This window comes from Diospyros lotus, chromosome 1 (assembly GCF_014633365.1).
Source record: "Diospyros lotus cultivar Yz01 chromosome 1, ASM1463336v1, whole genome shotgun sequence".
NCBI classification, from domain to species: Eukaryota; Viridiplantae; Streptophyta; class Magnoliopsida; order Ericales; family Ebenaceae; genus Diospyros; species Diospyros lotus.
In genome coordinates, this window is record NC_068338.1 from 53,970,002 (window position 1) to 53,995,154 (window position 25,153).

The 25,153-nt window shown below is 37.2% G+C and overlaps 1 protein-coding gene across 11 annotated transcripts in view; it reads right to left on the reverse strand.

Moving 5' to 3' along the window:
• The window catches only part of LOC127806606 (uncharacterized), a 52,173-nt gene extending 27,084 nt beyond the window's left edge, over nucleotides 1–25,089 (reverse strand). For 8 of the 11 annotated variants that reach the window (XM_052343993.1, XM_052344033.1, XM_052344024.1 and 5 more), the window contains exons 1-12: nucleotides 24,915–25,055; nucleotides 23,970–24,057; nucleotides 22,937–23,045; nucleotides 21,438–21,536; nucleotides 7,009–7,051; nucleotides 5,665–5,736; nucleotides 5,151–5,246; nucleotides 4,343–4,582; nucleotides 3,802–3,985; nucleotides 1,005–1,116; nucleotides 821–907; nucleotides 586–724 (exon numbers count right to left, since the gene is read on the reverse strand). In XM_052343993.1, the coding sequence (XP_052199953.1) occupies nucleotides 586–724; nucleotides 821–907; nucleotides 1,005–1,116; nucleotides 3,802–3,985; nucleotides 4,343–4,582; nucleotides 5,151–5,246; nucleotides 5,665–5,736; nucleotides 7,009–7,051; nucleotides 21,438–21,536; nucleotides 22,937–23,045; nucleotides 23,970–24,057; nucleotides 24,915–25,010 (1,365 nt within the window). In that variant the 5' untranslated portion in view covers nucleotides 25,011–25,055. Of the gene's footprint in view, nucleotides 1–585; nucleotides 725–820; nucleotides 908–1,004; nucleotides 1,117–3,801; nucleotides 3,986–4,342; nucleotides 4,583–5,150; nucleotides 5,247–5,664; nucleotides 5,737–7,008; nucleotides 7,052–21,437; nucleotides 21,537–22,936; nucleotides 23,046–23,969; nucleotides 24,058–24,734; nucleotides 24,764–24,914 lie in introns of all 11 variants that reach the window. The other 3 variants (XM_052344016.1, XM_052344007.1, XM_052343998.1) reach the window with 3 other exon arrangements.
• Nucleotides 25,090–25,153: the final 64 nt, after the last annotated feature.

Consider the following 25,153-nt stretch of genomic DNA (forward strand, 5'->3'; position numbering starts at 1 on the left):
TTTGTTGTGTCTGTGCTTTATAGGTTATCATATCACTCAAACTTCAACATACACCAGAAATTATCCACAATAATAAAGATTAAAAAGATTATGATTGGGGATTAGTAATTGTTGGACGATGAGATTGGGTGTTCAAGTTTAAAAAGGGAAGATAAGGTGGTTGGATAAGATAAAACTTCAAGATTTAAAAGATAAGGCAGCCTAGAAGATAAGATAAAGCTCCAAGATTCAAGAGAAAGATACAGCTTGAAAGCAGAAGATAAATTCCATCATTTTGAATATTAGTTACTGTTATCTAAATTTGAATTTATTCCTATTTTCTAGAAGATAGAATAGATATTTTGTACTTGCATAAATACCTCTACTTGGATTCAATAATATTCAAGTAAGCTTTCAAGAATTCAGCTTATTTCAGTAATAATACATCAAGCCTTAATACCACTAGGTGGGGTCAGCTAATGACGGGATTAAAACCATAAACAAATACTTTATAAAGATATGGGCAAAATGAACAGACGAATTAACTGCTAGATTGCACAAATGTCGAATGACTACTAAACCATGTTAAAGGTCAAGGAAAAGCACCACTAGAAGTGAAGTCCAAGTATCTAACAAGATATCACGTGCCACCCAACTCCATGTCTCCTCTTCGCTGTAGTTAGCCATAAGGACTTTAATAACTTCACACATCAAGGACGACAACAAGCTAATAGTACCAATTGGGCTGAAAATCAAGGCAAAAAGTCAGATCTGAACAGATTTATGTACGAAAACAATTGCAGAATAATCAAGAGATGTCGTACGGCATCATGTAACTGACCTTACAGATTTCAAGAGTTTGTCAAACACAAGGGGTGTTGTTACAGTAGTTATGGCTAAGAGTGCACGGCAACCATCAAGCATCTCACTGAACAGAGGCAAATAACAGGTAAAGCACCAACTGAAGTAAGGACAAAAGATAGGAAGGGAGGGGGAGTGTCTAGGTGAGGCAACAGGAATATAACCTTTCACTTTTTCCACATTCAATCGCTTTTGAAACCACATCAGGAGGACTAATCCACTCTATAATTCCAGATAGCAATTGCAGAAGGTGCCGTTCTTGCATTTGTCCATTATCTGTATTTGAAGTGCAAAAGACATTAACTAGAGAAGCAAAAGAAGATTCTCAACAGGCATTTACAAACTTCATAATTATTAACTAGAACCATAGAAACAGTATAATCAAAGGCTGAATATTTAGTCAAAAGACTCTTAATGGTGTTATTTATTAGTATGCTCTATCCTAAAGAAATATGTAACATGTCGATAAACTAGCTAAGACGAGAAAGAAAACTCAATTGATTTGAACCAAGTAAATTGCATAAAAGACAAAACCCAAAAAAGTACTAGTAAATAAGAGAGCTATCAAGGAGAGATGGAAGGAGTATTTGTCAAAGTTATTAAACAAGTGTTACATTGGGTATCTTAATAACTCTGACGAAAATAGGAATCACATGTTCTATTAGACGTATATGTCCAAACAAATAAAGCAAACATTGAAAAAGATGAAAAATGATAAAACAATTGGACTAGATAACATCCCGATGGAAATGGAAATGCATGGGAGAAAAGGGCATTTTTTGGTTAACAAAATTATTTAATATGATCCTTAAATAAAATAGAACAACAAGCAGCACCTTAGTACCTATAAGAATAACGTTGATGTTTAAAGTTATGGAAATTAAAGAGGAATCAAGCTAATGAGCCACACTATGAAACTTTGTAAGAGAGGGATTGAGAGAAGGCTAAGAAGAGAAACAAAAATGTCTCGGAAAACCAATTTGGTTTCATACCTGATAGGTCAAAAATGGAAGCTATATACTTCTTGTTGAGGCACTTAATGGAAAGATATAGAGACAAATAAAAAGATTTACATATGGTGACTAGGGGTGCAAATGAGCCAAGCCGTTCGGGCTCGGCTCGGTGTTCGACTCGATAAAAGTTCGTTCGTTAAAGTAAACGAGACAAACTTGAGCCTAACTTTGAAGCTCAATTTATTAACGAGCTGAGTTTGAGTTTAATAAAGTTTAGCTCATTAGTTCGCGAGTTGGCTCGAATAGCGGCTCATGAGCTGGATCGATTATAAGCTCGTGAGCTGTCTCAAATAGAGGTTCACGAGCTAACTCGCTTATAGACTCGTCAACATCTTGTTAGTTGATATTGATAAAAATTATTATTTTTTATGTTTTTATATATAGGATAATATCACTGAAATTCTACTGCCACATGAAACAAAACAAAGTATGTGATTCTTGAAAGTTTTCGATATGTTGGTATTTTGTAGGTTGATATATGTGATTTGATATATAATTCTGATTATTGATTAATATTACAATTTCAAATTGCATGTTGATATTTGGAGTAGCTAATTTGAAGTTGAATTGAAAATATATTTGTTATGTTGTAATTTTGATTATGTTTGTATTTTGAAAATAACTAAACAAGTAATTGTCATGTAATAAACCTATTGTAACGGGGTAGCAGTGCAATTATCGGTAGTTAGGGGTAGAAAGGAAGCATTTGATATTAGCTAGCTATGAGGGTGGTACTAAATCAGTTGCAGCATTAGCAGCATGTACATTCTCATGCATGTGGGCAGTTACAGCCCACTGAAGGATAAGGATCCAGCTATATATATGCTGAATCCTTTCCTACGGTTATGTATGGAAATTATCAGAGAATCTTGGATTCCATCTCTCTCTCTCTCTTTCTTTCTGTGCAGTTCTTATTGTTTTCTCATCTCACTGTGTAATCGGAAACCATTGTCCGCTTCGGGGAGCTGACAGTAATTTGATTATCTTTTTGTACGATAAATAATATTATACTTATTATAATTTGTGAAATTATTATTACTTAATTATTATCTTGATGTTATATTTATTGATTATCAGGTTGGATTCATTTAGATATATTTGTTGATTATCAAATTGATATTTATTTTTATTGTAGATCAGTTTATTAGGTTTTTTTAAATAAAACTTTGATATATTTCAGCCCAAACTCAAGTTAGGGCTCGCTTGAGCCTGAGCCTGAGCTCAAGTTCATGCTATGCTAATCGAGCTCGAGTTCGAGCCAAACTTCCAGGCTCGATTCAAACTTGAACTTGAGCTTGAGCCTGTGATAAAATTTATCGAGCTGGGCCGAGCTAAGCAAAGCTCGGCTCGGCTCGGCTCATTTGCACCCCTAATGGTGACTACAAATATAAAAAGATATTATGACAAAATTCCTAGAGAAGTCTAATGAAAAGGTCTTAGAGAAGAAAGAGTCCTAATTACATATATACAAATTATTAAAGACATGTATCATCATCAACTACACTTTATCCTAACCAAGTTGGGGATGGTGGCATAGCATTCATGATATACTTAACTTCTAAAAGACACACTGATAATACAAATCAATGCAAAAGAATGTGGCAAAATTTAACATTGGATGCCCTTCCTGACGCAACCCTCTAGCAAGGGAATGACATAAAGTTTTAACACCACCTTAACAAGGAAAAGTCTCATGAGATGGCGCTAAATAAACCAAAATAATTCTAATTAACCTAATATACCCATACCAAACAAATCCATTTCATTAATCCCAATGCAATTATAATGCAAGGACTCAATCCTAACAATATAGGCATGTGAAAAGAAAATAAAAACTAACCATTGAGGAGTAGGTAGAAGGAAATCATCTCCCTACCCCTCCTTTTATTGTATTTAATTGTTTAATTATTTGATCTGAGCAATAACTATAGGAGGAAATTATTCATACCAGATGGAAATACATATCCTGTCAACGAGCAGAATTGTACAATAAGTTTCCGAGCAGAGACTGCAATAGGACAATCAAGCCAGTAACTGTCACTTGGGCATTTGTGTCTAACTGCAGCATACAAGCTCAAAAGCCACTCAATGTGGCCGCTTGTTATTAGAACATCCCTCCAAGAAGGACCAGGCTACAGGCATTATCAGGGAAGAGTCAGAAAGAGGTTATAATGAGGTTAATGAATCAGAACAATGAATTCAGTTAGTGACATATAAGAAATATCTGGGCATTGGTCAATAGTGAGATTTCAAAGGTTCACATTTAATTGCCGCAATAAAGCCACTGCCCCAAACAAGTTCACCATCTAACTGGGATAATCTATTACTTCTTCAAGAAATCATTTCCTTTGTAATAGTCTTTCACAAAATATCAGGGAAATAGAAGGATGGGAGAATAGGTATGATGCATATGCTGACTTTTCTCATGTTCTTTCTAGTTATGCCACTCAAGATGCAGACTACAGATTGTGGAGTAGTACGTATGTTACCTGCACCAAGATGCAATCAGACCTCTTGGCACCCTCATATTTAACATCTACTAGAAAAACATTTATGCCCTCTTTGGCGCCCTTAGCCTCTTCCGTATTGAGGTGGAAGTCCCAGTTCAGGATTTGTAGCATAAATCTCATGGCTGCCGCACATACATTGGCCTCAGAAATAGCAGAATCAGATTTCACAATTTTATCAGTGACACTAAGAGCTGCATCTTGAGACCAACAGTAGAAAGCCTGTGCATTAAAAAAAGATACAAACAGTGATATAAAATTCTATGCCTTAGTAACCTTGATTGACAATGTTTCCTTTTTCCACTTGGGGGAAATGTTAAATTGATGGGGGGGGGGGAAAGCAGATTAAAGAATCAGTTCATACTACAGAAGGGGACAAAAATAAAGGAACACACACAACCAGAGAGAGGGCATAGAAAAGGGAAACAAAATGCCAGAACAACTGCAGTGTCCTGCATTAGTCAGAGACACAACCTTACCCACCCCAATATGCAGCACAGCGGTCACTGCTATGTTTTACATATCAGATAATCAACTCATGCTATAGGGGGAAAAAAAAAAAACCGCAAATAGACGTAAAAAGGCCAACAGAATGCATGAGCCATCCGACATTCCGGGAAGAGTTAGAGAAAAACAGCCTTGTCCACCCCCATGTGCATCAGAGCAGTCACCACTGTGTTTTTAAATCTGTGACCCCCCAGGTGAGGAAACCTTATAGGCCTTCCCCATAGTATAAGAAAAGAATTTGAATGCAACATAATAGACAAAATACAGAAGGATGACGGGAAACCTTCAAATAATCCTGCTCTAATGAATCTCGACACTGCTCATGAAACTCCCTAGGAAGGCCCATTGCAGTTGAAGTAGAGGGTGAAAATTCCGATACCTGAAAATGCATTATTAGTTACAAAGAAGTAGTTACACAAACAAATCATCATTATCATCAACAACTGCACCTTATCCTAACCAAGTTAGGGTAGGTGGAATAGCATTCAAAATGTCAACTAACTTCTAAAAGTCAGATTGACAATACAAATTCATGCTTAAAGACAAAGTCGCAAAATTTTACAGCTGATGCCCTTCCTAACACAACTCTCTAGCAAGGGAATGATGAGATGAAGTTCCAACAGCATCTTCATATTGAAAAGTTTTGTGAGATGGCGGTGAATGAAAATGAATGATACGGTCATATTCCATCAACAGTTGATGTTGTGAAACCAACCCGTGCAACAATGAAAATGCGACTTCTAGTAAACAGTTCCTACTCAAATAAAAAAACAACAATTATTCTGCAGGATCCATACCAATGATTCCAGGAAATTAATGCCACGATATTGCACATCCAGGCTATGGCCTCCACTAACAGCCTGTTTAACCTGCAAGTACAAATAGCCATTTTAACAGATGCTTAAAGAGCATTCAATAAATCTCACATAACAGTTAAGATCACAAGAAGTCAATACAAAATCTCCAGATTTAATCAAGAGTCCAAAGTTCTTGAGATGTCCCAAGAATATGACCAAAAAAATCAGTATCTAATGTCAGAAAAATTAATTGAGCCATCACCATTAATGAAAAAATAGTTTCAGTAAGAGGCATAACAGGCACCTTGCTTCCATATCAGCACTGATGGCCAACTATACTGAAACTATATTGGTCTAATTGGAAGGACCCCACTTAAATGTATAAAAGATTTTGATAGGATTTATAGCATTGGCAATTCATGAACAACAAAATTGAGATGCAATTGTTGAATTGTTAACCATCTCATCTAAAAGCGCAAGTTGTTCAATAAAGAGTTAACTTTATCTTTTATGTTATCCTTTTTGCTCTCAACACACCCCCTCATGTGTGGCCAGCCTTCATTGCATAATTGGTCCAAACATTTGCAACTATTAAAATATTGGGTTAGCAATGAGACTTTAACTTAAGACATTTACTTGTTCTGATACCATATTGAATAGTTAACCACCATCTCATCCAAAAACTTAACCTTTCAGATGGAATGGTGGCTAATAATTTAACAGTAATTTTGACTTTATTGTCATGGAAAAAAGCAGTAGAATGAAGTGTCATGAATCCCAAAATGGAGTTAAACAAAAGTCAGCAACTCATATAATCTCTTGAAAAAATTGTTCAAGATTGGGAATTTCATTTCATACAACTTTTCTTGAGAGCTTGTTTAGATGTCTACTGGAAGCTATTTCAACAAACCTGTCTGGTATGCTTCAATAGATGCCTCTTGAAAGTTGTTCAAACAAATTGACATTCCCCCACAAAAAGCCTGAGTTTTTACCAGGTTGAATGTTCTACACTTACAGTCCAAAGGGACCTAAGCACTCGTCTATACGACAGAAAGATGTCCAAGAGTTCCATCACCACATAGAAAGAATACAAACCATACTGAGTCCTGTCGGAGTTGTTGATTACACTCAAAAGATTATTCCCATTATTATTCACCAAGTGTGAGTAAAGAAGTTTTTCAAGTCAGGTCTAGTAGTCCCAAGGATGGCGTATGAAAGCAGTGTTCTTAAGAGCAGAGAGATGGCCTACTTAAAGGGTGTACTTCATAAATTCACAAATTCAAAAGGCATTATGAAATATAAACAACACACAAAGAACAGAAACAACCACAATAAAACTGATACCTGATATAGGAAAGCCTCCTTCTCAGCAGCTGTGAAATCTAGCCTACATACAGAATATAAACATTGCATAATATATAGTTTTCAAATTCTTTAGTGGTTAACAAGGAGTTTCAAGGAACAATGAGTTAAAATTTCTGATTTATAGTAAAGATACAGCACATAGTGATCATTTGAAACAAATCCCTAGGAAAATTCACATCCAGACATATATTTTTCAACATTTTACATTGAGACCCCATCTGGCACTAGCCTTTTTCTTTGTTTCTTAAAAAAAAAAAAGTTAGGCTAACTAGTTTCTGTATTTATAATTTTTTTTAAAAAGAAAGCTTTTTGGACCAATTAGACCAAAAAAGGCACAAAAAGTTCAAAAAGTCAAATGCACAACAAATTTTACCTTTTTTGCTTTTCTTTTCTACAATAACAGAAGAGATTGTTGGCGGACGGCTGCTTCTTTCTTATTTGTGCTTCTTACCTATTTGTTCTTCTTTCCTAATTCAGTGCACACTGATATTATGCACAATCAGTGTAATTGATTTCCTTAGGTGCAATTTCCTTATTCGCTTGATTGCTTTGTTCATATTCAATTGTATATTCTTTTCCTTTTGTATATATTTCCTAATGTAAACTAGAAATCATCTAATTAGGAAAATTCCTAATTAGACTAGGGAATGTTGCCTATTATGATAGGTGTGTGTGTTTATATATCAGCTGCGACTTTAGCCTCAATTTAATAAGGTTGGAGACTATTTTTTGTCCTTTTGACAAAGATAAAATATACTTCACATTTTTATGTAACTTTTATTCATGAGATATTAAACTTCTTCCTGTTTTAGGGTTATTACTATCGTTTTTCAAATAGATACGACTAACAGAAATCTAAGTTTTTTAAGCAACTACCAAATACTTCATCGCAGCATAAATTAAGGCTGCTTTTTTCTACTGCTTCCATAGGCAGCTTTTTGTGAAAAAATATAGTGCTGTGTGGAGCCTTACTTCTCCATGGATGCCACTTTTTTGTTTCCATCATTATAATCTAAGCCAAAATCAATAACATTTAATCATCTCTATTACGCAAAGTCTCATAATTATTAACTTCAATTATAAACTGTCAAACTATGGTTTCCACATCTTGTAGAAGAATAAAGTGTCATTCATCTTCAAAGAAGTTCCTTAATTAAAATTTTGAATTTATATAGATTATAATTATCACTCCAGAAGATGAAAAGGGGAAGAAGAAATTCCTGTGATATTAGCTATCTGATGAATGAAAAAGCCTCAATATTTATCCATATATGCAGCATACTATAAGTGGCACCTCACACTCCTCACTTTTCAAATTATTCTCCTCCATATACGCACTTCAACCAGAATTTCCAGCCTTTAGGATCCGTATCATATTTTTAATCAAAGATCAGACCCAACCCCACCTCCACACACCCCCCCCCCCCCCCCCCCCCCCAAAAAAAAAAGAACCTATGAAATGAATTCTGACACTACATGCAAAGAAGATAATATTATCCCAACCTCCAACTTATCGTTCCAAAGTCCAAGATAGATTTATCCAATAAGGATGTGTAATTCGGTTTTTGCATTGAGTGGCCGGATATTCTAGAAGAACTTGGTCTTATTAGATTAATATTTGGAAAATTAGGAAATAAAAGGCTAATTGCATGTAATTTTAAGTGAGGGGTAGATAGGGTATTTCAGGTATTACTCATTGTAACTCACGCCTCTTATGTCTATAAATAAGAGGCGAGAGGCAGTCTGTTGAAGCCCTGAAAATCTGATCATTCACATTGACCATTGAGAGTTGTATTGTTAGAGAAAAGATAGAGAGATATCTTTGTAATCTACAGTGAGGGTTCTCGATTGTTTCAGTGAGGGATGTGGGGGTGTGCGAGTGAATTGATTGTATTGTTCTTCATCAAGATCATAGTGGATTGCTCTCTCGAAAGGCTGGATGTAGGACTGGTTTTAACAAGTTTGAACCAGGATAATTCTCGATGTACTCATGTGGTTTGATTGCTTTATCTTTATCTTTTGTCAATTCTTTAAATTTATGTTTATGTTCTTTTGTTAAATGAAGATAATTCTCGGTGTACTCGTGTGGTTTGATTGCTTTATCTTTGTCTTTTGTCAATTCTTTAAATTTATGTTTATGTTCTTTTGTTAAATCAGTGAGAGAGTGTCAAAGAGTGGACATATTTGTTAATTTATTGGGTGATTTCTTGGACTGACAGTGCTCCCAATTATAACAAATTGGTATCAGAGCCGGGTCTCTCATCAAGAACCTTCAAGATTCATTAGAATTGAACACATACCCGCAAGAATGGCTTCTACAGTCTTTGCTGCACGGTATGATGTCGAGAAATTCGATGGCCAAAATGATTTTGGCCCATGGAAGATGAGGAACTAATTGGGAAACCTAGGTCTGGACAAAGCCTTAAGAGGCAAAAAAGAACATACCCGAGTCTCTCTCTGAAGAACAAAAAAGATGACAACCGCAGAAGACCTTTGGAATAGGCTAGACACAGTCTATATGACTAAAACTCTCTCTACCCGATTATATTTGAAAACAAAGTTCTTTTCATTCAAGATGGTTGAGAGTCAAAAAGTTAAAAGATCACATTGATAGTTTTAATAAACTATGTTTAGATCTTGAAAATATTGATATTAAGTATGATGATGAGGATAAGGCATTAGTCTTATTGCACTCACTACCAAAATCATATGAGACTTTTGTTGACATCTTAAAGCATGGTAGAGTCAAATTGACTCTAGATGATGTTGTAGGGCTTTGAATTCTAAGGAATTACAACAGAAAGTAGATGCAGAAAAGACTGTTGGTGATGTACTAGCAGTGAAATTTAGGACAAAAAAGAAAGACTCTAGATAGAAAAATAGGTCTTGGTCAAAGTCTAGAAGTGGCAAGAAAGTGATTTAAGTGCTTCCATTGCCATGAGGAAGGGCATATAAAGAAGCATTGTCCTAAGAGAAAGAAAGAGTTCCATGATAAGTCCAGCCCAGAATTTTCAAACTCCATTAGTGACTATGATAGTGTTGATGCACTAGTAGTGTCCAGTAAGGATGAAAAGGATGTGTGGGTGCTTGATTCGGGGTGTTCATTTCATATGACTCCTCACAAAGAATTGTTGCTAGACTATAAAGAAATTGGTGGAGGTAGAGTCCTTTTAGGAAACAACCATGAGTGTGGAATAGTGGGAATTGGAAATATTAGACTTACGATGCATGATGGATTAGTTAAAGTTTTAACTAATGTTAGGTATGTTCCTAATTTAAAAAGCAACTTAATATCACTTGGAGAATTAGATAAGAATGGCTACTCCTATAAGGGAGATAGTGGAATGCTTAAGGTATTGAGAGGGTCCCTAGTGTGTATGAAGGCTGTCCTTAAGAATGGCATTTATGTGCTGCAGGCATCCACATTAAGTGGTGATGCAGCCTTAGGAGAAGCCAACTGTAGTGATCAGTCTAGCTTATGGCACTTTAGGATGGCCCATATAAGTGATCAAGGCCTTAAGGAGTTGTCTAATCAAGGAATTTTAAGTGCTGAAAAATTTACAGCATTAGACAAGTTGAAACCTGCATTCTAGGAAAATCTATAAAAGTCAAATTTGCTAAGAAAGCCACCCACTCATCTCAAGCCCCATTCGATTATATCCATTCGGATTTATGGGGCCCAAGTCAATCCTTGACACATGGAGGGGCAAGATATTTCTTATCCATAATAGATGATTTCTCTAGGATGCTTTGGGGTTTTTGTTTTAAAATCAAAATATCAAACTTTTGAAGTATTTAAAACTTGAAAAATCATGATAGAAAATCAAATGGGTAAGAAAATAAAAAAAAAATTAGGACAGATAATGGACTTGAATATTGTAATAAAGACTTCTCCCATAGGTGGGTGTCTCACCGATTAGAATTACAGACCGGTCGAGTTGGGCAGGACTCAATCACGAAGGAGGGTTAATTAAGAGTGGAGACATGGGTTAGCCGATTCCAAGCCATCGGAGGATCACCACCGCCATCAAAACTACCCACTGAGCAATTTCCTAAGGTTACGGAGATTGAGCTTGGGCTGATAGCTGAGGCCGAATGTGAAAGGCAAGGTAGATTCGAGACCAGCCGATTCCAGTGGTTAAGCCGACAGTCAGTGTTTGAATTTTTTGCAGGTATAACAAGAGGTGACTTGATTGTGAAATCTGGTAATCTTGCGAATTGAAAGTGCGAAGCAGATTCCAGTGAACTCCGACAATTCTAACAGATCCAAGTTGAAGGCCGGGGGAATCAATTTCAGTGATTAGAAGTCCAATGACTAATAGCAACGAATCAGTGAAGAGCGATATGTATAGTGTTGGAGACGTTATTTTAGCTGATATATTGTTTTGTATTATGTTATAGTGTTAGCAGTATTTCTATTATGTTTCATTTAAGTTGTTGTTGTTATGTTTGAGAGTAGTTGTTTGTTATTGTAAATAGCTATATAAATAGCTATTCCTCTATTTTATAATGTTGGTTGATCGAGATTCTTTTTCTCAGATTCTCTCTTCATTTTCTATTTATCTAACTGAGAGAAACCTAATCACATGGTATCAAAGCCTTGACTAGCGTCTATGGCTTCCAATCGGAACTCTAGTGCCTTGTCCTTACCTCGATCAATGTCTTCTTCGGATTCGCAAATTGATTTTCCTTCTGTTGCGAAATCCTTGAATTTTGTTCCGATCAAATTAGACAATAGAAACTATCTATTTTGGAAGGCACAAATCCTAGCCACTATTTGAGCCTTTGATTTGGTTCAATTCATACACAACTCGTCATCGCCATCAAAGTATGTACCGAATCCTGATACGAAAGTAGAAGGTTCGGACGCGATGGTCCTAAATCCTAAGTATCTCACGTGGATTAGGTCAGACCAGCTACTGCTAGGTTGGTTGTTCTCAACAATGGATAAAGAGGTATTGGCTCAAATAATTCACTACGAATCTGCTGGAGAGGCATGGTCATCTCTTGAAACGCTTTATTCTCAGCAAAGTGTGGCAAAATCGTTTCAACTGAAACAACAACTAAGGTCGGTTAAGAAACTTTCTCTGTCAATTAATGATTACATCTTACGGATCAAAACTATCGCTCATGCCTTAGTGGCAATTGGAGAACCCCTAGGTGACAAGGATATGTTATTAGCCATCTTGAATGGACTCGATCATGAGTATGATACTGTGATGAGTCTAATTACGTATCAAATGGATGAGATTAACTTGGAGAAAGTTCAATATCTTCTTCTTATGCATGAACAACGATTAGTTACTAATAACTCAGCCGTTTCGTCCTCAGTTAATTTTGATGATGTTAATGTGAATGTTGCAACATCTGGATCTAAATCTGGTAGTAGTTATAATAATCAAAATAGAGGAGGTTTTGCTTCACGAGGAGGAGGATTTATGAACCGAGGTGGTAAAGGTCGAGGTCGGTTTAATAATAAGAGGTTCTACTGTCAATTATGCGGTAAACCAGGTCATCTTGCAAATAAATGTTACCATTGGTTTGACAAAAATTTTCAGAGAAGTCCTAATCAGTTTCAAAACTATGGACAATCCAATCAAGGAACTAATAGTGGTTTTCAAGCTGAACCACAAGCATATTTGGTCAGTCCTAGTGAAGTGAATGAAGTCTTTATGTCTGATTTAGGTTCTTCTAATAATTCATTGGCTTAATCTACTGCCGTTCAGTCTCAGTTTTCTTCTCCTCAATGGTTTGTTGATTCTAGAGCTACTAATCATGTTGCAACGAGTCTCAACAAACTGTCTCTCTCATCTCCCTATCATGGCAGTGACAAGGTTATTGTTGGTGATGGTAAGAGTTTGCCTATCTCTCATATTGGTACAAGTCATTTATATACTAATACTCATCCTCAGTTAATTCTTTCCTTATCCAATGTTCTGCATGTTCCTAAAATGAAAAAGAGTCTTCTTAGTGTCTCTCAACTTACAAAGGATAACAATGTTGTTGCTGAGTTTGATTCAACTTCTTGTTTGATTAAGGACAAAGCCTCAGGTCTGGTGTTACTCCGAGGAACACTTAGGAATGGTCTATATCAGTTGGAGCCTGCATTTGATCTTACTGTGCCCATGTCCAAGACCATTAATTCTCCCAAGGTCTCCAACGTTGCTGATCGCTCTTCCAAGATCATGGATGTTACTAGTTCTTTTTCTAATAAGTCCACAAAGCAGCATCTGATTGTTCCAGATCTGCCTTTGAATGTCAATGTAGCTCAAACAAATTGTATAGGACAGCAGTGGCATGCCAAGCTAGGTCATCCCACTTTTCATGTATTGAAACATGTTTTGAATAAAATTCAGATTGATTGTTCTAAATCTGCAGTTCCATTCTGTGATTCGTGCAAAATTGGCAAACCACATCAACTTCCTTTTGAAAATTGTCCTATTACTGCAAAGCAGAATTTGGAATTGATATACTCAGATGTATGGAGTCCAGCACCTATGGTTTCTGTTGAGGGTTTTAGGTATTATATTGTCTTTGTTAATGCCTACACCCGATACTCCTGGTTATTTCTGTTGAAATTGAAGTCTGATTCCTTGCAAACCTTTATAAACTTTCATAAGCTTGCTAAATTACAGTATAATTCTAAGTTGAAAGCTTTACAAACTGATAATGGGGGGGAGTTTAAAGCCTTTCTTCCTTATCTTCAATCTTGTGGGATTCAACCTAGGTTCTCTTGTCCATACACACACCAACAAAACGATGTGGCTGAACGCAAACATCGTCATATTACTGAAATGGGAATAACCTTATTGACTCATTCTCAAATGCCTCTTAAATTTTGGGCAACAGCATTTCAGACTGCTATTTTTCTCATTAATCGTCTTCCTTCAGCTGTGTTTCACTTTGCTTGTCCCTTTGAATTACTCTATCTCAAGCAACCTGATTATCTCAAACTACAACCATTTGGTTGTTCATGTTTTCCTTATCTTAGACCTTATAACAAACACAAATTTGCTTTCCGTTCCTCCAAATGTGTGTGTATTGGTTATAGTATTGATCAGGCTAGTTATCGATGTTTGCATCCTACAGGAAAAATATGTCTCTAGACATGTTGAATTCAATCCTCTTGAATTTCCTTACTCTTCTCTATTTCTTTCAAGTGGTGCCGGTGTCTCATCAATGTCTTCATCCTCAGGACCTTCAACTGAACGGTTTCAATTTCTTCCCTTCTCTTCTTCAAATGTTCCTCGGGTGTCTCAGTCCTTATTTTGTCCTTTATCAACAGCTGTCTCAAATAATTCAGGATTTTCCTTGCCCGGAAATTCTGTTCGGTCCCATGATCATTTGGTTCCTACTTCCAGTTCTCAGATCATTCCAACTTCTAAACCTAAAGTTCCTAAATATCAATTACCTCCAGCTCCCTTTGTTCACCCTATGATCACTCGATCTAAACAATCTCTTGTTACCTCTCCTCATGTCTTGTTAACTTCTCTTGAACCTAGATCAGTTCATGAAGCACTTTGTGATCCTCACTGGACTAAGGCTATGCAAGAGGAGTTTCATGCCTTGCAGTCCAATCAGACATGGGAGTTAGTTCCATATTCTTCAGATATGAATCTTATTGGGTGTAAATGGTTTTTCGGGTCAAGTACAATTTTGATGAATCTATTCTTAGGCATAAGGCTCGCCTAGTAGCTAAGGGATTTCTTCAAAACCCTGGCATTGATTATAATGATACTTTCAGCCCAGTTGTAAAACCACCTACCATAAGAGTGTTGTTTTCGTTGGCTCTCACCTTTGGTTGGGATATACAACAAGTAGACATCAATAATGCATTTTTAAATGGGGAATTGATAAAGAATGTATACATGACACAGCCGGAAGGATTTATAGATGCTCAGCTGCCTAATTTTGTCTGCAAACTTACGAAATCCCTCTATGGTCTCAAACGAGCTCCACGAGCTTGGTACACCAAACTTAAAATTGCTCTGCAAGCATGGGGTTTTATTCGATTAGTTGCCGATGCTTCTTTGTTTATTAAGCGGTCTTCTAGTGCCGTGTTGTTTCTTTTGGTATGTCGATGATATCCTTGTCACGGGGTCAGATTCTATTGCTCTTCAACAATGTATTCGTGATTTGGATCAGCATTTTGCTCTCAAAACCTTAGGATTAATCAACTACTTCTTAGGTTTTGAAGCCCACAGAGATCAGACTGGTTTATATCTTACACAATCGAAGTATACTATTGATTTGTTAAATAAAGCTGGTATAAATGATTGCAAACCGTGTGATACACCAGTCAATTTAGCAGTCTCCTTTACTGATAAAGGTGAACTTTTTCCAGATCCATCCTTGTATAGAACTATTGTTGGTTCTCTTCAATATTTGACCTATACTCGACCAGATATATCTTTTGTGGTGAATAGATTGAACCAATTCTTGGCATCTCCTAAATTACAACACTGGACAGCGTGTAAACGTCTTCTTAGGTACTTAAAATGTACTATTGGTCTTGGGCTATGCTTTAAACCTTCTCCTAATATGACACTTACTGTATTTACAGATGCAGACCACGTTGGCTGCAAAGTGTCTAGAAAGTCTACTAGTGGTATATGTGTGTTTCTTGGTTCCAACTTGCTGGTTTGGAGTTCTCGTAAACAATTAGTGGTGGCTCGATCAATGGTAGAAGCTAAGTACCATGCTATGGCTCAAGGTATAACTGAAATCATGTGGCTGCAATCACTTTTTACTGAGTTAGGTTACAAGATGTCTACTGTTCCGGTGTTGTGGTGTGACAACCTAGCAGCCAAAAGCATAGCCGAAAATCCAGTGTTTCACTCTCAGACTAAACACATTGAAATAGATGTGCATTTTTTAAGGGAGAAAGTTGAGAATAAGGAAGTGGAAATTCGGTATGTGACTTCATTGCATCAAGCTGCTGATATTTTTACAAAAGGTTTACCTAGAGACAGATTGCAGTTTCTGTGTTCTAAGCTTGGACAGTTTCTGTGTTCTAAGCTTGGACTACAGATCTCTCCCATTTGCTCTAATATGATAACTCATATGTGTCATGACCCAAGATTCCATAGAAGGGCATTATAGTAATAGACTTAGCAAGTTGTTAGGAGATATTTTTGCAATACTGTTACAGCACATGGATGCTGTTATTTTGTTAGATGAAGCCTATATAAATGCCTCATTGTAAGAGGAGAGGGTATGCTGAAATTAATAATAGAAAATCTGATTCTCTCTCTCTCCAATTCTCCCTCTCGTTTCTCTCCATTCTGCTCTCCCTCATTTCTCTTAACTTTCTCCCTAATTCTCTTATTTTGTTAGATGAAGCCTATATAAATGCCTCATTGTAAGAGGAGAGGATATGCAAGAAATGAGTAAATGAATATCTGATTCTCTCTACAATTTCTCTCTCTCTCTCATTCTTCACTGTTACATTCCTTCTCTCCCTAATTCTATTCAATCTCCCTCTTCATTTCTTCTCAGTTTCTTCCCCAATTCCTCTTCTAACCTATCATGAACCCTAGGTTCGTGACAATATGTTCTCGGGTACAGAAGGCAGCAAGACTAATCAGCAAAGAGTTATTCTACCAAGAGGTTCAAATTGAGGGGGAATGTTAGAGACATTATTTTAGCTGATATATTATTTTGTATTTTGTTATAGTGTTAGCAGTATTTCTGTTATGTTTCATTTAAGTTGTTGTTGTTATGTTTGAGAGTAGTTGTTTGTTATTGTAAATAGCTATTCCTTTGTTTTATAATGTTAGTTGATCGAGGTCCTTTTTCTCAGATTCTCTCTTCATTTTCAGTTTATCTAACTGAGAGAAACCTAATCACATATAGAACCTCTATCCCTTGGTCTTCCAAGTGTCATGTCCGTGAGATGTTGACCATGGGGAGCAGGATGCTGCATTTTCAGTGGGATGGTCTGCTCATGAAGCCTTGGGAAGTAGTGTGCACATGAGACAATCGGAGCCTCAATGGCGGCAAAAGAAGGCTGCATTTTTAGTTGGAAATAAAAGGAATCATGAGTAGTTTAGCCAGAAAAATCAGGCATGGGGAAAGTTAGCTAATGAGTCTAGCCAAGTTGACAAGGAAACAAGAAGTGTGATACATGATACGAGCAATGATTTTGGCCATATGTTACATGAGCAACTACAAGAGTTTGCAATGATATTAACTAAGAAGTATCATTACAGCTTTTCGGCTGAATTCTTCGATGATTATCGTGAGAGTTTTAACAAAGAGGAATTCCTAAAAATAGAGCAGTCGGAGGAGAAGTGCAACATCAGAAATGATATTAAAGATAAATGGCATTATCCAAAGGGAATCTGTAATGAACAGATTGATAGGGCAGCAAAGGCAAAAGGAGAATTAAAGGAACACACTGATTCCTTTGGGAAAAAAGTTCTCAATGCTGATGTTTTTGGGATTCTGCAACAAGATCAGTCCAACTTTAAGGAAGAAGGAGAGGTGGAAGAAGAGAGTGAGGAAAAGGAATTGGAGGATGGCACTCAATCAGTTGGCAGCCTGTCAAGCACTCTTACTAGTGCTGAGACACTTGATGCTATTGATCTCTGGAAGCAGCAGAAGAAGGAGCCAGAAAAGCCTCTTCACCAAGTACATGAGGAGACTGGGGCCACACTTTACAAGAACAAGAAGTTGATGATTCTAGTGATGCACAGCCTAATCTAGCTATAAATCATGTTAGGGAAGAAGGTCGAGTTGGAGGCCGGGCGTTAGTGGTTGAGAAATCGTTGGCTAGAATTGAAATGGCAACAGCTTCTAATGTTAATGTTCACAAACAACCTTGGTATGAGTATTGAAGGCAAGTCTACAATCCTCCATTGCTGCATTTCGAGGCTGCTGTTGATATTTTTGCAGCAGAGCATGGCTGTGGGTTGAATGGGGATACAATAACAGCAACTATGGCTGTAGATCTGCTCTCCTTAATTGTATTGGACAATAACGAAGTTTTCTCTATTGAAATTCTAAGCCAATTTATACTTGGAATTGATCTTGAAAACCTAAGAATGAAGAAGAAGAAGAGACCTAGAAGTAGAAAGAAAGAAAGGAGGATGATCCGCATAGAAAAGGTTGGAATTGGATGAAGAGCAATGGCTACTTGCGACAAGTTCTTGGGGACAAGAACCAAGAACTCTCTTAAGGAGGGGGGAATTGTCACGACCCTATGAGCTAATAAAGGGGTATTATTGTAATAGGGTAGAATAGTTTGCTAGGGATATTTTGGTGAGTGATTAGAAGCACATGGGAGCATGTGCTAGGCTGTTAGAAAGAAAATATGCCTATATAAGTTTGTTGTAATGAGTTTGTTTCTTTATCCAAGAATTAATGAATTGAATCTATTTTTCTCCTCCTCCAAATTCTTTCCCCTTCCTTGATCTTCATCTCCTTCTTTTATGTTCTTCTAATCCCCTTAACACTTCTTCTAACCCCTAATTTCCTTCTGTTCTTGACCTTAGCTGAATCAGATTCTTTCGATTCCCAAGCTGATCCTAGGTTAAGCCCTAGGTTCATGACACTGGGGGAATGAAAAGGCTATGAGATCCAAAGATTCAAAGAAATGGCTTGCAGTTATGGAATCTCTAAGGAAGAATAAGACTTGGACCCTTGTCGATAAACCCTTAGGTAAAAGGGTGGTAGGTTGTAAATGGTTGTACAAGATCAAGGAAGGAGTAGGAAATGAATCAAAACCTAGGTACAAGGCTAGGTTAGTAGCAAGAGGATTCACCCAAGTGGAAGGAGTGGATTTTAATGAAGTGTTCTCCCCTGTGGTAAGACACACTTCTATAAGGATTTTACTTGCTATGACTACCTATTTAGATCTTATCCTAGAGCAGATGGATGTGCCCACTGCTTTCCTCCATGGCGAATTAGAAGAAGATATTCTAAAGAATCGGCTAAGAGGATATGAAGTTAGGGGAAAGGAGAAACAAGTTTGCTTGTTGAAAAAGTCCTTATATGGACTTAAGCAATCCCCTAGACAGTGGTACAAGAAAATTGACACATTCATGTTGTGTCAAGGGTTCAAGAGGAGTAACTTTGATAGATGTGTTTATTTTAGGCATGTTTCTTCTAAGACTTCCATATATCTCTTTCTTTATGTGGATGACAGGTTGATTGCTAGCCAATCACATGTAGAAATCCAAAGTTTAAAACTCAAATTAAATTCAGTCTTTGAAATGAAGGAATTAGGAGAGGCTAGGAAGATCTTAGGTATAGAAATATCAAGGAATAGACAGCTTAGGAAGGTCCAGCTTTCTCAAAAGTCCTATCTCGAGAAGCTCATTAGGAAGTTTCACATGCTTGAGGCAAAGGAAGTCAATGTTCCCTTTGTTCAACATTTTAAGTTGTCCCACATTCAATCATTGAGTGATGAAGAGAACATGAGAGAGATGAAGAAAATTCCCTACTCTAGTGATGTAGGTAGTCTTATGTACTGTATGAGGTGTACAAGGCCGGATCTAGCCCATGCTATGAGTGTGGCTAGCAGGTTTATGGCTAATCCGAGAAAAGACCATTGGATTGTCGTTAAGTGGATATTTAGGTACTTAAAAGGAACAATCAATATGGCTCTAGTTTATGGTGGAGCTAGTTTAGATGTAGAGCCTCATATTCTAGGATTCACTGACGCTGATTATGCAGCGGATATAGATAAGAGGTGATCATCTACAAGATATGTGTTTAAGCTATGGAATTCAACCATTAGCTGGAAAAACAATTTACAATCTGAAGTGGCTCTCTCTATCACTGGGGCTGAGTATATAGCTATTACTGAAGCTATAAAAGAAGCCTTATGGTTGAAGGGTATAGTAGGTGAACTCCTAAGGAAAAATATTAAGGCTACTCTAATGTGTGATAGCCAAAGTGCTATTCATTTAGTTAAGAATCAAGCTCACCATGAGAGAACTAAGTATATTGATGTGAGGTACCTTTTATTAGGGAGATACTTGAGAGAAAGGAAGTAGACCTAATAAAGGTGGCTTGTGACGATAATGTAGCCAATATATTCACTAAGGTAGTACCTATGGCTAAATTACACCATTATTCAAAACTCTTGCAGCTTATTCTATGTAAATGATCAGTTTTATGCAGGTCCAGATGATGAGCAGCTTGATGAAGGCAGGTTTCAGGCAGAAACTCAAAGCAAAATGGTGGAGAATTGTTATTCGAGTTTTGCATTGAGTGGCTGAATATTCTAGAAGAACTCAATTGCAGTGGCAAATTAGGAAATAAAAGGCTAATTGCATGTAATTTTAAGTGAGGGGTAGATAGGGTATTTCAGGTATTACTCATTGTAACTCACGCCTCTTATGTCTATAAATAAGAGGCAAGAGGCAGTCAAACCCTGAAAATCTGATCGTTCTCATTGAGTATTGAGAGCTGTATTGTTAGAGAAAAGATAGAGATATATCTTTGTAATTTGCAATGAGGGTTCTCAATTGTTTCAATGAGGGTTGTGGGGGGTGTGCGAGTGAATTGATTGTACTATTCTTCATCAAGATCATAGTGGATTGCTCTCTCGAAAGGCTAGATGTAGGACTGGTTTTAACTAGTTCAAACCAGGATAATTCTCGGTGTACTTGTGTGGTTTGATTGCTCCATCTTTGTCTTTTGTCAATTCTTTAAATTTTTGTTTATGTTCTTTTGTTGAATCGGTGAGACAGTGTCAAAGAGTGGACATATTTGTTGGTTTACTGGGTGATTTCTTGGACCGACAGTGCTCCCAATTATAACAAGATGGCTAAGCATCATCTGTAGAGACAGACATCTAGACAATCAAAAGTGTAACTTGGCCTAAATAGCCAACCAATTCAAACCTTCAAAAATTATTTAATGGGCAAATTCCACCCATGTGGTTGGGGCCACTTTTACAAACACCCCTTGTGAAACTAACCTACAATCTCCTTTTTTTAATACATCTTGCAGGATAGAAGACATTTTTAACTTAATAGAAAGAGTTGTTTCATGGGGGAAAAAACATAGGGACCAGAAATACAAACAATAAGTCACAGGTGTCTGTAAAAATGACTCAAACCATAGGGGACAGAGCAGAATTTAACCTTATTAAAATTGCCTGCCAAGTTGTCAATGGAAATCATAAAATCTATACAGAAAATACAAGACAGTCCGCGTAAGGTTGTAAAAATATGATTCAGCTTTATGCCTACTAAAAACAAAATGCGAAAGGTCATAAAGATAAGAGACTATGTCTATTAGTCAAGCACCTCATGTCAATCTATTGAGGGCATAACTCATGCCAAGATAACATATTGTAGCAGCATCCCGTGTAAGCTAAGTAGCTGCTAAAAAGTACAGCACGTGCACATCTCATGGCACGTTAGGAAGTTCGAATCAAATCTAGAGCAACCTACCAGCCTCTTTTCATCAACTGAGCAGCCACTGAAGAAACTTTTGCTTGTACATAGCCTTCTGGTGAACTAGCATGTTGCATAACGAAGCACAAACAGAAACTGCAACAATTGCATTGAATATCACTGTAAGTGGAATATAGAAGAACACTTATATATGTACATAAATTGGATAAATAAAACAAAAGGTTACAAACTCCTACTTAACATCATATTTGGGAGCCATAGAACGCATAACTGGATCTCAAATTAAGGGGTTTGGATCCCACCAAGATATTAATACCAAGAAAAAGAAATGTCAATCTGCTAACTCTTCTATAACAGATTTGGGAGGTACCACTACCTGAAAAGGGCAGACCCCATAAGAGGCTCTAAAGTAAGGAGGCTTGAACCCCACCAAGGTACTAATCATAAGAAAAATAACTGTAACAATACCATAACAGTAATCCTTGTGATGACCAGGGATTCGGGATAAGGGACCAGGCCATGTGCGGATGAACATCATGAACTGATGGTAACCCTGAGATATGGATGACTTGTGTAAAGACAGAATCTTAGGTACAGAGAATTGATTTTCAGAGTGTCTCCAAGTTGTTAAGGGCTGGAGAGGTAGAGAGAAGAAAGAATTAAGGAGAGAGTGCTGGAATTGGGCTGTCAAGGTGCAGTTAGAAGAACCAAGGCTTGCTTCCTGATAAGTTGAGTTTGAGTGATCCCAAGAAGGTAGAAACTATGTATTTATATTCAAATGTTTGTTGTGAACACGGTACAAGTTGTTTGGCCGTGTTCAAGTTGTTTGGCAGCCTGCACATCTCAAGTGGCGTGATTTCTGGAGTTTGAGGAATTGTCTGTGAGATATCCAGAGGTTGCTCAGGGACTTTGCATTCAAGTAAAATGCCAAAAGCTGTCCAAAGTTGGACAAGGCCTTGCTGCCTCAAACGGGGATGCCCAGCACACAGCCAGCCATGCCAAGCCTATAGGGGATACAGCCGGTATTTTTGAAATTGCTATGGCTAATTAAATAACCAAAAAAATAAAACAAATGGTCTCTCCTCAAATACCTAAGTCAATTTAATGACGGAACCAGAGTTGAGTTAGGCAGGCTCAGTTAGCCCACTGATTGGTCAGTGAGTCCCACTCAGTGTGTCACAGCATTCATCTAGGTTACCAGGCATGACTAGAAGGGCATGCAGGTCTACGTTTAAGACTTCACTGAGGGTAGAACAAGGGGCTTGTCAGACTTCTCAGTATGATCACGATGACAGTACCCAAAAAAGGGTGGTGACTGCCACAATCCACAAGGTCAGAGAAAAAACCAACAACAACCAAAGTACAAATAAATAAAAAAAGTACAAAAAGGTCAAAGAAAAAACAACAAAAAAATAAAAATGTAATTGAAACAGTCAAGCATAATCTGTATCACAAGAAAACTCTCCAGCATTAATCTCTACAACATTAGCAATCATCTGATACAGTGAATGATTCTCAAGGACACTCGCAATTACCTAATCAAGCTTTTCTTTTCATCAGGTGTAAGAAACACCCATTCTCTAACAGCGGCATCTTGAATTGCTGCAGCCGCCTGAAATCTTGCAATTGGTACCAGAGAATTCTCTGGATGACATGAAGCATTATTAGCATGAGTGATTATTGTCACTTCGATTCTAGGCATACATGTCATACACTCCAACAGTAGCTGTAGGCTGATTATTTACGATTCTTTTCTAAATATTGAATCAGCTATTTTGAGAATCCATTCCGGAGCCTCCAAGGAAATAGATAGCTGCTTAGATTTCTAATAGTTGAACATTCTTTTTAAAAATCTATATCAAGAATTCATTCTAATAATGAATGATAAAATACATGGTTTTGCTCTGCAAAAGGTTCATTAGTATTTACAACGTAATACGCTGGAAGAGAGAGAGAGAATTATACATGCATGACAAGGAGCACACACCATTTCCAATTCATAGCAGACCCATTATTAGTGTTTATATTGTGTTTGAAATCCATGATTAAATTAAGTAGTAATTCATTTTAAATAGGTCATGACATGAGTGGTTTAAGTTCTTTGCTTGAAAGACTTACCTAAAACCTATTAGGTTAGTCTGCATCCCCCCTATGAAACTTAAGAAATCTATCTACTAGGAGTCAACAAATGATTCTAATGATGAAATATTTAACTGTCAACAAAAAGTCAAAATGCCAACATGCTATTTCAAGATAATATCTAATCGTGTGCCACAGATATATATTGTTTTGAGGGGGAGGGGGCTATAAACTCGCATCTTCCATCATTTGACAGTTTCAGGGCTTATTGGCCCCACTTGAAGGCCAACTTATCACTAATTTCCTGAAAGCATATTCCCATCCCTCCTTTTAGCTTGTTTGAATCTCCATTCAGAGGCAAGCATTCAACAATTCAAGCTCAAATGGAACCATCAAATGTCATAGAACCAAAGAATCAAGTGATAAACTTCCAACTAGAAAAAGGAAAATTGTTAAGACATGTCATTGTAAATAATTGTATCAACTTACCAAGAATGAACTGGCAGGCCTGGTACGGACGAGGAGACTGACATAGTGATGAAAAAGTTGCCTCGGCTGCTGCTGGGTTGGCATGCGTCTGCTTAAAACATTTAACCATTTTAACTGGGTTATCCTCACACATGTCCGAGACTTCATGTTTATATTTGTGCTGTGTGTGCAAGTTTGTACATGGAGGAAACAAATGTATGTGTTGGGTACAACAATTTAAACCACAAAAATGTAGGAACACATCTTTACAACCAACACGAGAATAAAACTACTTTATCCTATTAAGAAAGTTTCATGGTAAGGGACAAGAAGATTGAAAAAATGCTCTCCCTCCCTCCCTTTAATCAGTCATTGGTCAAAATCAATAATCTATTTGAGTATGATAATACAAGGGGTGTCTTATATCATGAGTTTCACATGCAATTTGTTTACATTTGAGTACAATCAATGATCATAAGACATCACAGGGAGAGACCAAATATACATGTCGAAAACCAAAAGCAAATATCGACGGTCGTGTGGCCCTTGCAACATCATTGTAAATTTATATACACAGACAACGCATTAACATTAAAAGGCAAATTACAAGCAAATAAATGGAGTTAATCCCCTATAAGATATAACGAAGTTGATAATCATATGACGACATGCAGTTTCTTAATTGTATAGTATGAGCAGGAGCAGGAGCAGATAAGTAACGTCCATTTTAGGAATCAATAAAAATGAATTATCTGGAGAATTTACTATGCTCTAAGGTCGACCCACCTGAAGATTAGTAATTCCCCATTTTGCTCCTGAAAATTAGTAATTTCTCAGCCAGCAAGCAAGCAGCGAAATCTAAGCTCTCTCTATAACAGATCGATAATCCTCTTTCCTCCAATTCTTAGGACACAGAGAGGGGAGGAAGGCAAAAAGAAAGAGAAGAAAAGAAAAGAAAAAAGAAACCTGAATGGTAGAGCAAGCCAGTTCGATTGTTCGCATGATGGCCTGAAGCTGAGGCAAGTCGAGGGTTCCATTGGTCGGAAACCCTTGTTGCATCATCTCCACTCGGACAACTAAGATTCCGTGGAGAGAGCGACAGAGAAATTGGGGAAGCAGAACTGGATTGGGTTGGGACTATTCAGATTTGAGAGACGTGAAGAAATACTATCCAACAGTTGTGCCGCCGCCGACTGATGACACTG